The 18,282-nt window shown below is 41.7% G+C and overlaps 1 protein-coding gene across 6 annotated transcripts in view; it reads left to right on the top strand.

Annotated features, from left to right (window-relative positions):
* Positions 1-799: 799 nt before the first annotated feature.
* The window catches only part of LOC148075340 (alpha-actinin-4-like), a 41,290-nt gene continuing 23,807 nt past the window's right edge, over positions 800-18,282 (top strand). For 3 of the 6 annotated variants that reach the window (XM_087796398.1, XM_087796394.1, XM_087796397.1), the window contains exon 1: positions 801-1,163. In XM_087796398.1, the coding sequence (XP_087652524.1) occupies positions 1,035-1,163 (129 nt within the window). In that variant the 5' untranslated portion in view covers positions 801-1,034. Of the gene's footprint in view, positions 1,164-18,282 lie in introns of all 6 variants that reach the window. The other 3 variants (XM_087796393.1, XM_087796392.1, XM_087796396.1) reach the window with 2 other exon arrangements.

The following is an 18,282-nucleotide window of genomic DNA, read 5'->3' as shown; positions in this document are numbered from 1 at the left end:
GGTATCGATACACACCTGAACATACTGGTTCATAAACTCTTTCTACCTGTGTGCTGTCCAGATCATAATGTAATCTGTTTTTAAGTAAGTAAGTAATTTTTATTTGTATAGTGCTTTTCCAGACCAGGGTCACAAAGTGCTTAAACAATCAAAACAATATTCAATAAAGTATATACTTTAAAGATCAACATAAAACTGATAACACAACCGGAGTTCCAGAAAATCAAGGAAAAGCCTGTTATTCTTTCAAATGTATATATAGCTATATATACAGTATATGTATGTATATATATATATATATATATATATATAAATATATATGTTTATACCGTGCACTTTCGTTGGGGGTACAAAGTAAGAATTTCATGGTACGTAGTACCTATGACCATAAACGCTTTGAAACTTGAATCTTAATTTAACTGAATTCAATGACTTTTTCTTTACGAAAATTCATTATTTATATACCATTTTATTTTATTGTATTCTATCAATCTTGTTTTATTTTATTCCTATTATTTAATTCACACAAAAAATATCATGTGTTGTTGGCATTAAACGACTATGATTAAGGAGAAATTAAAGAATTATTTACTATCAACCAAAAAATGTTTAAAATATATATAAATACCTAGGTAGGTTATAGCCAAACATATTCTAAAAGAACCAGGGGTACCGACTGCAGGGTAACATAATGACCTCAACGTTTTATTTTGAAAGGACGAGCGGAAGCAGCGGAGTCGGTGCCCTTAGCTTGACGCGTCGGTGCCGCCTGTAGGAGCGGCTCGTCCTCCGCCTCACAGCGCCGCTCACTGGTTCGCTTTCTTCTGCTGCAGCAGCGGCTCTTCTGCCTCAGCGCACCGGATATCCAGTCACCACTCACGGCTGAGAGCGGCGACAGTAGACGGACTCCCTTCCTCGGTCGTGGTTTTCCCTCCCCCCCGGAACCTCCATTACTGAAATTCTTCTTTAGTTTTTTTTCTCCCCTCTCTCCCCGATAGTTGAATCTGTGTCGCACTCGGGTTGTTCCCGCTGACATGGTAGATTATCACGCCGCTAACAACCAGAACTCGACCGACGACGGTCCACCAACCTACATGGAGCAAGAAAACGACTGGGACCGGGACCTGCTCCTGGACCCGGCCTGGGAGAAGCAGCAGAGGAAGGTAAGCGGACCCAGCAGGCCCCAAGACCGTCTCCGGGGTACGAGGGGAAAGGGACCGGGCCCCGGGCTCGACTTTCGCAGCCTCCGCAGCTAACGTGGACCGGGAGATGCTAGCTTCCCTCCCCGGCCTCCGCGCGCTGTCAGGCGGCTGCGGAAACCTCGAGGAGCTGCGTGAGAAGACGCGGTCGCTGCTGCGGAAACGTGTGATAAAAACACACTCGACTGAAACCATCTCTTTGTTCAGAAGATAAGATGGAAAAAAAATAGTTTTGCGCCTTTTTTTTATTCCCTAAATCCGTGTTAGTGGGCGTCGGTGAGGAAGATGTGACCCTCCAGTATGTAGGCCAGCAGCACTTCTCTCTACGTTGCTTCTACATTTATTTGTTCCCTAAATCCTCCTTAAATCAAATAAGATACACGATTATGTAACACTGGAATAAGGGAACAGATTAGCTGTCAAGTTTTCCCAACCCAAGTCTGCTGCCAATCAAAGTTTTATATTTTCTTCTTTTTTTTCCTTTTTTTTAAACGTCAAACTGTAAGAAAACCCCAAGTCAAATTATTATAATTGTATCAATAAATATATTTAATCCAAATATACAGCTAAATCAATTTACAAGAGACGGGCGGGAACAAATGGAATTCAAATGGAAATATATTTAAGATATAAAAACATTTAAATGAACAAACGATGCAATAAGTATAAAACGGATTAGATATTGAACAAAAAGTTGAGTTTATTGTTACGATATATTCTGACGTACACGAGTCATTTGAGTCGTAACGTTTGTTCTGCCAGACAAAGTTCAAAGCATCATTGCCTTTTTAACGATGATGTTATCGCGACCTCTCGGCTTTTCCGTTGATGGGAAATCTTTTTTCGGTATTTCAATCGGGTTTCAAAACGAGACGTGTACGGGAGGGTTGTTCCTTTCGAAGAGGAATCTTCCTCCCAAGTGTCGGCGACTTGTCTGGTCCTGTCTAAATGTGTCACCACGTTAGTTCAGCTACCTGACCGTACGCCCTCTGGGACTCCGTTGACCCATTTCCTTCTCCATCGCTAACCCTTCTGGCTGTAGGGCAGTTGCTCACTAGTCCATTTATTCAAGTCTGCGCCAGACCCGTCATACGTCTGTGGGATTATCAATGATATAAATCGTACTCGGGAGGCGACATCCATCCTTCTTTTGGCCCTTCATTGTTGCCGTACTTTGATTTTCTTCACCAAAATTTCCAGGATTTCGTTATTTTTGGTTCCCATTTCAAACATCCTAACCCTGAGTCTGTTCTACGACCCAGACGAATGTCTTTGTTAGGTTTAGGGGTCAGCAGTTTTTTTTAAGGAGGGTCAATCTTTCTGATTCTCCACAATCTGTATGGTTGGGGTTTTACCTTCTGGGGGAACTCTGGAATCTTTTCGGGTCAACTGAGATGCATTATCTCTTCAGCATGTCCTCGGCTGTCACCGGGGCCTCCTCCTATTTGAACATATTACAATTAAGTTGGCAGACGTATTCAACAAGCATTGATATGGGATCAAGGAAGAGGTGCCATTTTGGTGGTTTTCCATATCAAGATCAAGATTGCCATTTGCTGGCACTGCTCATTGCTGTCAGTTAAATTTCTAGTGCTAAAAAAGGCATGAAATTGTTTAGATGGAATCACTCAGCAGGCTTGACGTCAGAGACTTGGCAGAACTTTTGCCATTCTTGATAGACCCTTAATGGTACTGACCACTGCGGCGTGGCAAGACCACGTTGATCTGTACTGAAGCTCTGGTTTGTCATAGGAGAAGATGGCTTCCATTTTAAAGGTTGATGGGTTTATTGTTTTAGAAAACGTATTTGTATGTGGATTCTAAACATAGCTGTTGCTATGGCGACGTAGATCAACATATTTTCGGTTTAAAATATGTTGAATTATTAGTGTTAATTCTAACATGTTTGCACATTACTTTAAAGATGTTTGTGTAACTGAAAATGCTCGGGATGTCAGGTGAGCAGTCGGCCGTGTGTTTGACAAAAGGCGACATCATTTGTCGTCGTCTTTTGTTGGCGTAACAAGAGACTAACAAGCTAGAACTCTCCTGGTATTCTACAGGGATAACTGTACGATCTATTTTCAACATCTAATCATGGCTGTTCTTTGATCTTTATGGACTATGCTTACTTGCGCGTGAAGTTAAATTGAGTTTTTTTTTTTATGGGCGGCTACAGATGAGCGTTTCAATGATCACGTTCTCTTTGTGAACGACGACTGGTTTCTGCCGCAGTGGACAATAGTAATGTTTGTCACCAGCCTCTAAAGGCTGATGATGATGTTGCGCATCAGTGTGGAATGATTAAGGCGGTGTGTGTGTGTGTTAATGTGTGTGAGAGCATTGAGTTGCTGGCCAGATGACTGGAATAGTTTCTAGTGGTGTGACAACATGCCGAGCATTGACTCGTGCATTTTTATTAGGCCACTCAGCATTTTAACTGTCGGCATCACACATTCCATCAGACCAGGCGGGTCCAGTCCGGAGCTTTTGGTCCCGGCATCACGTTTGACTGAAGAGAGTCCGGTCAAAGTGCCCCCTGTGAGGGGACACGTGGTGTATCATTGATCCTCCACCCTGGACTTCGGAGCGCCCCTGGAGATCTGTGTTTGATTGACCAAGACCTGTGGCTGTCACTCGGCTCCATAGTGGTTCAGAACCTTCTCCGCAAAGAAAACACGAGTCTAGGAATGTTCTTCTCTCTTAATGGGAATAACAGAAGTGTCTCGAACCGTTGACGCTGCATTTTCAACAGTTTTGAGTGTTTAAATGACATTAAAATAGTTTTACTCGCCCACCTCTCAACAGTCGATGAATGTGTTCCTTCTAAGGCATTGTTGGATTTCCTTCCTGTGATACAATTTGGTGATTTCCGTCCTGCTGTATTCAAGCATTATTTATTATCATTGGTGCAGTTTTTAATTATCCTAAATAAAAGACAAGAATTGTATGTATTTGTTTATTTTGTTCATTAAATTTATACTTTTAAGAACTTGTGCAATGGTCCGGTCACGGTCAAGTTACTAAATTTCGTAGCATGTCTATCTGCTATGATCATCAAAAATAAATAAATCACGAAAAGACCATGACTAAAAACTTGAAGTTCTTCCATAGTCGCTTCTATCGTTGATTGTATTCCTCGCTGGCTTTGCCCATCGTCCGGTCTCTGAAGGACAGGACCCGGATCAAGCCAAGTGCCTCCAGAAGCGCAGCTGTCTCTTATTTGGCAGGTGAACCCACACCAAGTTTTTCCAGCATTATCTCATTAGCCTACCAGCAGTAGCCAAACATGTGGACAAGACGCGACACCACAAAGGAATCCAGTATTTGTTCTAGTCTCTGGTAGTCCAGGCCCGGTGGAGGAAACTCTGACTCAGCGTAAACCCGTTTAAAGATGCCAGATGCTGACCTGATGACATGTGATTTGGGAGGGTCTTACCATCTGTCAGGTACTCATTGCAGAGCTGCTGCCTTTAAACAAGACGATTCTCAAGCTATAACCTCACCTGGTCGTTGTTCAAACTTAACTCTCTTTGGAGGTGGAGCAGCTCTTAAGACTCTAACAGATGTCTTGGCTCTTAACTATCAAAGTTTTAAGAATAGCGGTCTTCGAGCTTAATCCTTCTGAAGGGTTGGATACCTCAACGGTGTCTTCACAGACATAAGGGTGTCGGGTAAAACGTGTTAAAATAAAGGTAGAACCACCAGAATTTACTGATTTTTAAATGTTGATGTACTATAATATGCCACAAACCTTTACAATATAGGCAAAGGGTTCCATTGCTATCATAGCCCAGATTTTACGGTGACCTATGCACGGGAGGTTGTTCATATGACCACAATTCTGATTCACCATTTCAACTTTCCACTAACTTTAGACCCCTGATAAGATTGACCAATGTTTTAAGATGCCACTTAAATGACTGGGGGTTAGAGGAGCGTAGGTGTCTCCCAATTGTAAGGAGTCAAACAAGAATTCACAAGGAAACTAGGCAACAAAGAAGTGGGCGGAGATCAAGGTGTGTCTTTATCAGCCTAGATAACATTTACAATCGTGGGATCAAGAAGACAGAAGTCTGGTTTTGAGAAGTGAAAAAATGTCGTTCTCTTTCTCGACTGATCTTGAAGTGGGTTTGAGACGCTAAGAGCAACAGGTCCTTCTCTCTGAACTGTTATTTCGATGCTTCGGCTTCACATTCTTGACTTGTGTTTTTGGCCGTCCCCGTGTGCTTCTCAGCAGTAGCTGGACGGAGACCAGTCCAGTCAGCTCCAGTTATTTCCCGGTGACGCTCCTCCGCAAGCGTGTTATTAAAGTCTTTTCTCACCGCTCAAAGATTCAGCGCAAGTCAAAACACGTTAGCGTGCGCGGTGACGCAAATCCAGCGGTGACAGTTGGGCCCGAACATACTTCTGCCGTGAGGAAATGTTAGCGTGGAAAAAAAAGGTGACGGCGTCAGTCACTCCTGATCGTCAAACTTCCTCCTCTGCTCGGAGGGCTACATTTCTTGAATACTTCTTGAGCACTCGAAAGTCACGACACGTGTTCCAAAAAAAAAACAAGACGAAAAAACGCGGAAAACTACCTTTTACTGACTCACAGTTTTAGCTTTCATCTGATAATAGTAAGTAATTTCTTTTTTTAGAGCGCCTTTCCAGACCAGGGTCACAAAGCGCTTAAACAATTACACAATACTCAATAAAATATATACTTAAAATGTCAAGATAACACAGAGAACAACACAGGAGTTCCAGACAATCAAGGAAAAGCCTGCACAAGTAAAAATGTCTTAAGATGTTTCTTGAAGGAATCCGTAGACTCCATTATTTACATAAAGTACAATTCAACAATATTAAATATTGAAATGAACTTGTTAACATAATTCCCATTATGAATATTATGAAGAAAAAGGTTGTTGGTGACAAAAACACAGCGGTAATATTCACTGGTATAAATGGAGCTGCCGCTCTAGTCCGGGTAGTTGCTGGACGCCTCCTCGCTGCCCAAACTGAAACTCGCATTGACTTTCTGGATGATGCCAAGGTGGGAAGCTGCGCACAATGTTAGCTTGTTCTTTTGTCCACCCACTTTCACATGCTTTCTGTGTGACTGGACGGCGGCTGCCTCAGATGGTCGGGGGTTGGTCCAGGACGAGCGGAGGATCTGACGGGACATAGATAAAGTTTCCTCAGTGGTCGTTAAAATCTTGTCAATATAACGGAGTTGCTCTTGAGGGTGACAATGGATCTTCAATCTGGTCTTCTTTGTCCCTAATCTTATCAACAAGATAATCACATCTCCTGTTGTTTTTTGACACCATCTAAGTGCCAAGGTTTTTCCCGGAGTCCTGGACCATTAAACAATGATCCTGTCACAGATAAATTGACAGAGTCAACATGACGATCTTCTCTCTTTTGTGGCATTGTTAGTTGAGTTGATTCTGTTGTCCTTGGATCCAGGAAGAACACGATACGCGTGAAGATATAAAGTAGCTTGTAGGGTTATTTACTGGCAGCTTCGTCATCGCCTCCCGACTTTTGCTTCAAAGAATTGCGTAAAGAGCTTGTAGAAAGTTTGTCAGTGGCTGCTGTAATCACATTCTCTTCACGTTTTACTGCCAGATTAGATTTCAATCCCTGATACAAATCAAATACAAAGGCGTTGGCTCTTCGTTTCGCTACCCAATTAAATTATTTCCTCTTGTATTAAATTATTCAAAAAATGTTCTGGTGTGGTACATTACTGATGGAACTTCTCCAATATCCCAAGCTTTGATAGTCTTTAAAGTAGAAAAGTATTTGTCGGGATCGAAACTCAACAGTTACTTTTGTGTATCCCGGTAAAGCCATTTGAAATGATTGTGTTCTTAGAGGTTAATAATTATAACTAGCAACTTCAATTTACAAAAGCAGGTTTCAGAAAATGAAATTGCAAAAGCAGATTATTATTTTGTTTTGCAAGTTAGATTCAATTTTTCCTGCAGTTTGATGACATCACTTGGACAAGAAAACCATTTCTACCGAGTGTCCATCTCCCCCAGCTGATGGCAGGTCAGCTGTGGGTAAACCCCACTCCCCCCCTCTTCACTTCAGCTGACCACAATCCACTTGTGGAACAGGACAACGAATCAGTGTATGCAGCAGACAGCCAAAGAGGAATGTAGCCCCTCTGTGTTTCCCCCTCTGTTCAGGCCACAGTCGGGGGAGAGGGGGAAACATTCCTTTGGTGGCCCGTTATAGCCCACCAGGCTAATGGGAGGGAGGGGGTTATTTACTAAAATATGGGGGTGGGTTGTTCTTTTTTTTTTTTTGCCTGGCAGGAAGAAGACTAGTTCAGGGTTACAGATGTTGTTGCTGAGATGGTAGGGATGGATCCCCTCAAAATGTTGCCCTTAAAATGTATTGATAATTTGATATCATCCGAGCTGTCATCTTTATTTATTTTATGATGATATTATTCCTAATGTATGTGCACAAGTATATGTCATAGGACCCATGCCGTACCCTTTGCAACATCCTACCTGTTTTGGGTCGGTGTTTTTGTCTTCCTATAGCACCGCGCTGGATTCAATGCTGTGAATCACTGTGTGGATTTTACTGCTGGACAAATTGTAGCGTCGGTCGTCAGGGTCCGAGCTGCCCTGCTGCCTCATGTGCTCCTCTTTCAAAGAGATTTCTTCACGGTCTGTTTCTCCCGTTCCCTTTTGTGCAGAGGGGTAGGCGTTGCATTCAGGGATCATCCCCAATGTCAAAGAATCCAGGACTCTAGTTTCTGGCTGACATAACTTCCACTCTTGCTCGCTAATTGTTGTCGTTCACATGCTCACTCTCCGTTCTATTGTGCAGAGTTATGAGGATTAGTAAATGCTGTTTCCCTCTGATGAATCGAAATTGGCAACAAAGGGGGTCCAAGAATTTCCTCTCTGGTGTGCTGCCAGCATTCACGTTGACATTGTATCCCCTGTTCAGTCCACTGTGCTAGATGTTTCTTCAGGTCTGTCCGGAAGATTCTTTGATCAGCTGCTTATTTTTGCTAACATGGAGCAACAGGCGTGGCCGGGTGTCGCTATTGAGCACATTGCCAAAACCTGGATGCCTTGCTTCCTGCCTTGGGATTGAATTATTAAATATTTGGTTTGGTAGTATTATGATAAATTTTTACAGTTCAAGGCCAAACCGAAGCGGTTGTCCATATTCCCTGAACCAAATAAAATAAACAATCATCAGTTGAAGCCATTAAAGCTAATCTAATGAATCAAAATCTCTGTGGTTAGGATAAATTTAAGGAAAGGCGAAGAACATGCGTGACATACATGAGTAACGCCATCTTCATTTGACTATTAGTAATGGTTGCAATCAGATTTATTGGCGCAATAGAGTTCCATGCTAAAAAATTCTTAAAATGGCACATTGAAGGCTTGAAGAAAAAAAGCGGTTATAAGTGGTTATTTAATCGTTTATAATGTCAAACCTTCCAGAAGCGCTCTGAAGGTATATATTAGCAGTATACGTTCACCCTGGCTCGTATTACGTAGTTTCTGCTCACCTAACCTCACCCCCTGTGCACAGATGTGTTTCTAGTAGAACTTGTTTGTAGAAAAGAAGAAAGGGAAGAATGTTTAGACGTGTCGGGAATGTGTGTTTAGAACGTCTGGGGACCGGTGAACTATGGCTCTTCTGGAGGGAAAGGGGGTTGACTGTGGTGTAAATGTGAGGTTTTCCTTCCTTCTACTTTTCCACCAGATTCACATAGTTGTGGGTTTGTGAGGCTGAAGCTGCAGGGAAACACGCAACACTTTGACAAACCTTGGCCTGGCTGTGCCCTTACCTTCCTGCTCGCATTCAATCAGATTATGGATTCTGATTCGCCCTTGTTTACCTTTTCAGTCCATGCGGTCCATTGGTCCTGGACTTTATAGGTTTTTATAGGTTATATGTTTGAGACTACCGGGATGACCCTTGTTTATCGTCCCATGGAAAGGATACTTTTGTGTTTTACCTTTTGTCGTTCTGGAGATTTTTCCTTCAATACTTGGGTATATCAAAGTTTTCCTCTTATGGGGGCCTTGTTCCGCTCTACAGTTGTCCACAGATGCATAATTTTAATGCCACAATTCCAACTCTAGATTTTTAGTCTAAAGATCTTCTTCCTTCAACTTTTCCAAGTGTGAATTATCATCTTAAATAGTGAGCCCTAGTCCATGTGTTATCTAAGGGTCAAGGTGACCCAAAGGCCTGAAAACAAAATGTTTTATCCCTTGTGGTGCTTTTGGGTCGAGGAGAAGGACCTTCACCACTGCATATGTAAGGGATAGACAATTTAATTTGTTTTTTCAAACCTTCTGGTTACCTTGACCCTGAGATAACGTAAGGGTTAAAAATGTCGACATTGAGATGGATTTTCCACACGCAAGTCCTCATAAATTCTCAATGATTAGGAAATCAGAAAAAGACAACAAGTCTTCTTCACCTACTCAGTCAAAAGGACACAAATGCATGTAAAAACATCCTCATTACATCAATATTCTGCTGATGTCCTACAGGCCTGATTGTCCAGCCTAACTCTGTCTCCATGGATGCAGAGCTTTGTTCATATTCTCTCCAGCACTGTGCAGGGATGTGTATTTTTGGAAACCTCTGCGCACCTGAGAGTTCATGTTCAATGAAAAATTGATCAGCATTGGAAGAGCTGGACAGTCTTCTACTTTTCCCATCGTAGCTGTTTTTGGCATGTTGGCCCTCTGGACATGTCCCTGTGGTTTAATTGCTTAGCAGTGTTTGTCTATTTGTCTATGTTTGCATAACTAGTCGTTTTAGGTAAATCTGTAAGGTCACCCCTTTTTTTAAATGCAAGATATTTCTAGTTTATCATGTTCTTCATGTCAACGCTAAATCTCCTGATATCCAGCCTGGACCCACATCTGTTTTCTCCAAAATACCTTCTGTATCTGCAGGTTTGCTTTCGGCTCTAAAAATAAAATACGGCACTGTTGAGATAAAACACAGATGTTGTGACGGTTCATGTTTTTTTTCCTCTAGTTTCTCATATTTCTTGTGTCTTTGTTAAATCTGTCCTCAATCTGACAGCCGTCCACAAGCAGCATCTGTCGGAACGGGACACCCCCCCCCCCACTCTGAGATTATATTCCAGCCCAGATGACCAGATTATATCTAGATCTGACACGTATCTGCTGGGTTTGAGAGGAAACGTAGCTCCATATGTGTATTTATTCTTTATCTTTTATTTTTGTGCAGATCATCAAGTCCCCCTAGTGCCGCTTACATTTTTACTACTGAATTTTGGATTAATTTTATGACACTAGAAATATTTAGTGCTCTTGTGGGCTAAATAAACAATTGAGTGGACTTCATTTGGTCCCCAGGCCTTGAGTTTGAAATGGTTATGAGTAGAGTTGAGGACGACACTGATATTTTCATTAGGAGAAATGGTGTTATTTTTGGAGGCTTGTTCTTTTATGATTTGGTCTCCAAGCTTTCCTTTTGTATTCAAGTATTTTTCATATTCGGGTGGATTTAGTCTAGTATAGCTAAAGTTAGCTGTGTAGCTGCATAGACAAGACCAACATTTTCTTTTCACCAAACCCATTTCACAATTTCAAAAAAGTACTGTCACCTTATACACTTAAGAATACAGAGCAAAAACACTAATTTAAATTTGAAGCTGCAGAAGATGTATTCACCACCAACTTCCTTCAGATAGTTTACCACATTGAGTCTTCTCTTCCCCGACTGTATTTCAATACTGCATATATACATAATATATTAACTAACTTGAGTCATGTACAGTCGCGTGTTAAAGAATCGTTTGTGGCAATATCATAATTTCTGTTGCTGGAAAAAAAAGAAGAAACTAGCAAGTTAAAGGATGAGATCATACATGAGAATATCAAAGAAATGTTTGGAAACAAAGTGAATGAAGATCCATAAACGTAAAAGATGGAGGAAGCTAAAAATGTAAGTTTGGTCACGGCTGAATGAGTTTCAGCGAGTCCATCATATCTGGTCAAGCATATCCTGATTTGCCGACTATTCAAGATCAGTTACAATAAAATAACCAGATCATGTTCTCTCGCGATTAACCCGAGACTGATGGATCTCCGGCATGCTTGGCCGCACCTAGACAGGTTCTCCTCCCTCTGGGCTGGGTGTGAGATGCAGGAAGAGATGGAGACAACGGGCGATGCCCGTCAACTTGGCCTCATCCAACACCTGAGATAAGCCGGTGCAGACCCATCAATGCATTTTTAGGAATGTTAGTGACGACTTGACTTTTCAAACAATCCAAACTATGTAGAAAACAATGCATCTGAATCTTTAAGTAGTTCTAGCCTCATCAGCTATATGTTCTTCTCTTGATCTACGCAGTGAAGGAATGATGATTGTCTGCTGTTAGGTTTGTCACTCACTAAGGTTCAAACGGTGTCAAAGTCATGCTGAGGTCTAGGTGAGGCAGACCTGTCACATTTGGCTGGTTTAATAAAACAACCAAAACCCTATTACAATTGCAAAACTCAATTTTTTTTTTGTTTCTTATGCCGACCTTATGTAACCTAGCATTGTAAATTGTAATTTAAACATTTATTATTCACATTTGTATGTTTTTGGATTGTTTGGAGTTGGCTTTGGAGAATAGAAGGACATTGTTTTAGGGCTTCTCGATTAGCGTGATATTGTTTTGACAACTTGAGAATGCAGCAGGTAAAGATGTTACTTATGTTGTACTCAAGGATCTTACTGGTGGTTCGTGCCATCTTGTGCTTTTCTTATTATGGAGTCAGTTCTCTTGTTGCACACGGAGAACATCGTCATGAACATGGTCACAAGCGTACCGAGTTAAAGTGTTCGATTCTGCAGCCGGCGTCCGGTTACTGCTTAGAAGACCTGATGTATTATTGAGTTGTGTACCAAGTGGGTCACCGGGCGACAGGTGAAGACGTCTACAGGGACCGACCTCTGGTTTCATCCGTCATCCATTTTCCCATTTTTCATTCTTTGTGCTTCTCCTACTCGAAATTGGATTTAGTGGGATTGTTTTGAGGTGGTGGGAGGATGAGACGGAGCAAACGATCCGAGTGTTGAAAAGATTACAAAATGGCTCCTATCAAAGTTTATGGTGTGAAACTGAACCGTCATCGTGGGAGAAACCTAATTGTGCCTTGTATGTCTTTGTTCATCCTCCTGTGGAGCCCCTTGGTTTGCGATCTGGAGGAATTCAAGTAGTCAAATGGTTAACTGGCTACAGTCAATGGTCACCGGATGAAAATGATCCAATCGACAAATGAGCTTCCGGATATTGTTGACGTTTCTTTCAGTCATGGGCGTGACCATCTGGTCCTCAGCCTTTTTCAAGTTTTCAGTCAAGTGTTGGTTCCCGATCTGGCTCTCGCCTGAAGAAGAAGCATGACAGCCAGCTAGCATGGTTTAGGAATCTTGTCAAGATCCGCCTTTGGACAGGAATCAAGGTTTCTGGATGACCTTGCTGTCCCACTGAGGCCTTGACAAATGTCTGTACCTGTAATGCCCAATGTCAGTAATAACCTATTTATTTCCCATGTACAAATGTGCACTCAAATCCTCTCAAATATATGTGATTTTTACACTTTGAGCGGAGGTACCATCTGGCTCCGGGCGGTGGTTTGAATCTGCATCACATACCAGAGGGCACGTGCAGGAGACCACATTTGGCACCCAACTTGTGGCATCAATAATGGAGCTTGCGCTACACCGAAGAGACTCTGGTGGAAAAGTGAACTCTGAATGGATCCCCGCCTTGTTTCAGGCCACATAACGGCCTCATTAAATATTTACTGGTTAGTTTCTGGCCTCCAGGTTCTTCTGCTCTCATTTACAATGCGGACACCAGATGATCCCACGCGTTGCTTTTCCTCTTGCTATATTCGTTGCCTCGCCTGTTGGTCTTTGTTTCTCCTCAGACCGTTTACGAAAAAAAAAAAGGACCGAAGCACTAACGGCGGAGAGAAAGTGGAATGTTATTTTTAGGACGCTTTGCTCTCCAGTGATTTATGGTGTTTGTGTGTGTGTGAATTATCAGCTTAGCTTTGGGGCTTCTGTTGGAGTTGTGGTCTCCAGGACCCGTGAGGGCCTTGTTCATACGTTTGTTAGCTCGGATCTCACGAAAGGCCTTGAACTAAAGATGATGCGTTCTTCCCTGGACTTGAACAAAAGCAGGTGATGCATCTGAGTTGAGGTTGCTAGTCTGGAGGATATTGGATATTATCTCTCTGGTGGCTGAAAATATGAATGTTGTTTAATCAGTAGCTACATTGTTCTGCATCAGCTCAAGCTTATTGGAAATATGAAGTCTTTGCTCGCCACGAACAACGGAGACAAACCCTTCTTTTATAGCACAGCCACAAATGAGCTTGGCTGTTGCTGGGGAAAAATATTTTTAGTGGGAATTAAAAAAGGTGGATCGGAAAGGCAGAATTGTAACTGCAACCCCAAACGTATAGTACTGCTCATAAATCTACGCACCAGTTTGTTGTGTGTAGTTAAACCTCACACTTGTCTATTGATCTTCAGTACGCCAATTTTGCGTCTATAGCGAGTACTCTGGTCGAGTATTTTCTTCAAGTTTGAGCATCCTGACAGAATTAAAGCATGAATGAAAACTGTGTTTCTCAGATGAGAAACTGTGAGTCAATGAGTTTTGATGGATGTCTCTACGGCGTTTAGGAAAGACTACTTCACTGTCTTCGTCTTCTGGGGAGTCCCTTTAGTTGAGGGAAGGAAACCTCGGAGCTCTCTGTGGTTCGCTGCCCCATCCCCATTCATTCATTTTTTTTTTTCTAGATATAAAGTCACTACACATGCGGGCAAGTCCTGTGAGGCAACACAGACCCGGCAAACACACACTGGTCTGTCTGTCACAGCTGTTTAACGGACCTGACGTCTGCCAACGAGCCTGCAGTTCTCAAGGAGACTGGAACTTATTATTGCATCTGGATCTGTTTCAGTTCTCACAGTCCAGACCTGCTCAGTGTTTTCCACCCAGTTTTCTTTGAGAAAGTTGACGCAGATAACGAGGATAATGCTTTTTTATTGACTTTTCGCTACTGATTTTGGTTCTTTTTTTAATGCTAACTTTCACCTTTTTACTGAAGGTTTTGCTACGCTTGTACTGGTTCCTGGAAGCACCTATTATTAAACAAACAATAAAAGTTAAGCTCTCAAAATCCTTCATTAATTTTAGTTTGCAGGAGGCTGAAATATCAGAATTTAAGAATTGGTATAAGTTCAATCTCCAAAATTCTGTCTGACATTGCTGAAACGCATTTATGTTGGTTCTTGTGTCTTTGGCCATATTTGGTACTTGGTACTTTCAGGTAGATCGGGTATATTGGAAAGAGATTATCTGCCTCTACATCAAATGATGCAAGTCTGTCGATTTTATTTTTGCTGACGTACATTTCATTGATCATTAAAACTGTTGGTCCAAGATTTTAAACCCCTTGTTGCGTCAAGTCTTGGACCTGCCTTTGAAACCTTACCTTCTTCCGATAAAAGCTTTTACTCGTACACTTTACATCTGAGAGACACACCTGGCAACTGAACATCATGCGGTGACTTGCAACGCTGCCTTCAAACTATATGCTTTTTCCAAAAACCAAACATGCACGGGTGTGGAACATTTGCTCGTGTTGCTTTTAATGTGCAGTCAAGTTCGATGTCGCCTTTCCTGCCAATAGTCAGCTGATGTTTGACGATAATTTAGAACTGTATTTGTTCTGCTCAGTGTTTGTTTCTCGCTTCAGCACACAGCATTTCTCCGTTTAACCAGTCGTGGTAACTTAAAAACATGGTAATGAAGCTTTCATGAACCATGGGAAATGAATCATAGACGGTGGAAGAGGTTTAAAAGTGAAAATTGGTTCAAATTTGCATCAAAATTAAATTATAATCGAACCCTTGACTTTGTGACAAATGCTAGCTTTGGGCATACAACAAAACATAACATTTTGTAACAAGAAAAAAGTAAAAATATAAATAAACTTATATACTGTATTTTATACACTCTTGACTATGACACAATTTTTTTCACTGTCCTATCTGGTCCAATAAAGCCGCAGGCGTTCAGCTTCAATCCAGCTCTTGACAAAGACTGCTGTGTTGACCCCCATCTGACTGCAGTGTTCCCGTCCCTGGTACCTCGCTGCTGACTGTGAGCTCAGCATTCTGGTTTTGACACCAGACTTGTGAAAACTTGTCAGCGTTTCCTGCCGGGCTCGCGGCTGCAGAACGGGTTCTGTTCTTCACACCGAAAAGGCCCGGGCCCGACAAATCCTCCACTTTCATCGGGCTGCTAATGGTGGGTCATGTGACCGCGCTGTTCACACATGTGCATGTCGGGGCCTGAGATGCTAGATAACCTAATAATAACCCGCTGCATTCAAAGGGTTGCCTAGCAACAGCTCTGAAGCAGTGTGGTTGTGGACCCGATGATAATCCGCTGCGGACTCGAGTGTCGGGAAACCACCCGACGAGCTGCAGATTCTGTGTAAAATTGATCAAACCGTTGTTAATTCGTCTGAACGCGGGAACCTGTGGAGTCTGTCGTAATTTTGCTTGAGTGTACCGGGTTCCTGAACACACCCACTGGTGTGTTCAAGTGCCGTTGTGTAAGAGGAACACTGCAAGATGTAGGAAGGTGTTCTGGTGTCGTCATGCGTTGGACAATCATTTTCTATTAAACATTACGTCAATAGAAGTAAACAAAATATTTATGGCTCACTTGCGTTAAAAATGCCGCTAAAAAGCAAAGAAAATGAATATATTTTAACATATAGTTGGAGTAAAGTTAATCTTTTTAACAGCTGGTGTTGAGAAACTCTTGTGTATTACAAAATGAAATCCTGTTGCACAATGTTGACACAAGTCAAATAGCTTTTAGGGGGTATTATGTGTCTTGCTTATTTAACGTCAGTTCTCCTTCCCATCTATTAACGTATATCAAAGTGTATAATACTCAAAACACTTAGATCATAGATTTCATGGGTAATTTCAAATAAAAATGTAGCATTCACGCACAAGAAATTAAATAAACTTTGATTTATAACTGTTTATATTTGGACTCTAGTCATGGTTCTGTTGGTTTGTCCATGTCCAACGCAGGGTTTGATGTTTTGAATATTATTAATTGGAATTTTCTGTGAAGTGCTTTTGAGCCAAATGACAGAAGAAATAAAAGAATATTTGACTTCCTCTTATAGAGAATTTACTTTTTACTACTTGTAGACCCGCTCCGTTAGCCGGAAAAATGTGGCTCATAAGTCTTAAGCAGGCGAGGGTAAACTCTTTCGTCTGTCTGTTGCAGTTTAGGTTTCAAATCGGCGGCGTATCGTAATCCAGAACTCTAATCTATTCACATGTGTTTAATTGATGGAGAACCGTCGGCTAATTCTCCATTTGCCAGATTGAACCAGACGGAGAGAAAGTGATGAGCGTCTCCTCGTCCAGATCCGATCCAGCACGGAGTCGACACAGGATGAAATTAAAGTCATTTTAAAGGGATTACATTGATCTCCGATCTGACCCGCATACGGCAGCGGCAGCCCTGCACCCCAGTGGGGCTCTGAGGGGGGTCTGGACTGTAGCACAGACGTGTGTGTATGTATGTGTGTGTGTAAGTGTATCTGGGGCAGAGGGTCCATTAAACCAGCAGGAGGCTTTATGTTGGTTAGGGTGTAACAGTCGACTTCTGGACCGAGGACCCGATGGTCCCAGAGATCAGAGTCCCGTGGTCAGACTCCGGCGGAGTCAGCCGTAGACGCAGGAATTTAGCGAATCCCTGCGACTTTGACGGCACACCGCTACTCTCTGCGGGCGATTGACGCACGTTTGCATGGCCATTTGCCTGCGCTGCCCCAGACGATCGGTCGGACCGTTGAGTCATGATGTCCTTAAAGGGAAGGGTTGAACCGTGGAATGTGTGACGGCGCTCGACTGTGTGCGCGGCTCATCAACGGGCGGAAACTAGCAGGAACAAATAACGTGGCGCTCCTGGTACCAGGTCTCGACCTTTTCTTTAACGACCCCTCCCACCCTTTCTGATAAACACAAGGAAGTCCTTAAGAGGCGGATGTCAGAAAAATATCTATACTTGGTGTGGACTTCAATAGCTTTCATTTGAAAAACAAAATCCTAAAAATTAAGTTAAGTCATTATCACTGATGAACACATTGAAAATTGATCAGAAAAGTCATAATTTCAAGTAAAAACAACCACTTTTTTGTTTGTTTTAGCATGTATGGCTATTTATGAAGCAAATGTATACCACGTTCAGTCTAAGAAAAGAAAATATGGTGAAGAAAAATTGAGAAATTTGAAGCAATATAAGGAAATGTATTTATAATTGATTCAAAGTGTATTTGAATTAAAAATAAAAAAAACAAAGTCACAAAAATATCTTACGCCCGTTTTATTTAAGGTAAAATTAACAAGAAATAATCTTTAAAATGTGTTAAATTTAAAAGTAATGAATGTTTAAAATAACAATATTTGGTAAATTATCAAATCAATAAAAAAGTAAGAGAAAATCAGATTCCTACGGGTATATTCGCTAAACAATACAAAGGAAGTGTGTGTGTGTGTATGTGTGTGTGTGTGTATATATATATATATATATATATATATATATATTGACCCCATACACGGGCCGCCAAAAATAACTTTATATGACGACCTCTTTGATGAGACCTCAATAACATAACTGATTTATAATATGACTGAGTTTCTACATTTTTAGGAAACTTTTTCCTCCATCTTTGAAAAGTCTCTCGTGGCTGATAAAACTCTTTAAATCCAGACGTAATCAGTATTTGTAACGTCTGATATTGCGCAGGTTTATTGTCCAGGCTGTTTGTGTGATTAGGTGGAGGATATACGATCTGTTTAATTTACTCTCAGACACTTAATCGGCATCAACTCCTTCTGAAAAAGTTTAATCCCGCTTTGTTTTCCTGCTGCGAGGATTATTGGACCCTCTGAAATCTGCCCAAACTCTCCATCAGTCAAAATCACGAGTCGCGTACGGATACACTTCAGT

The sequence above is a fragment of the Callionymus lyra genome, chromosome 7, assembly GCF_982586985.1.
Source record: "Callionymus lyra chromosome 7, fCalLyr1.hap1.1, whole genome shotgun sequence".
Lineage (NCBI taxonomy): Eukaryota > Metazoa > Chordata > Actinopteri > Syngnathiformes > Callionymidae > Callionymus > Callionymus lyra.
This window is presented reverse-complemented; position numbering and strand designations above follow the sequence as displayed.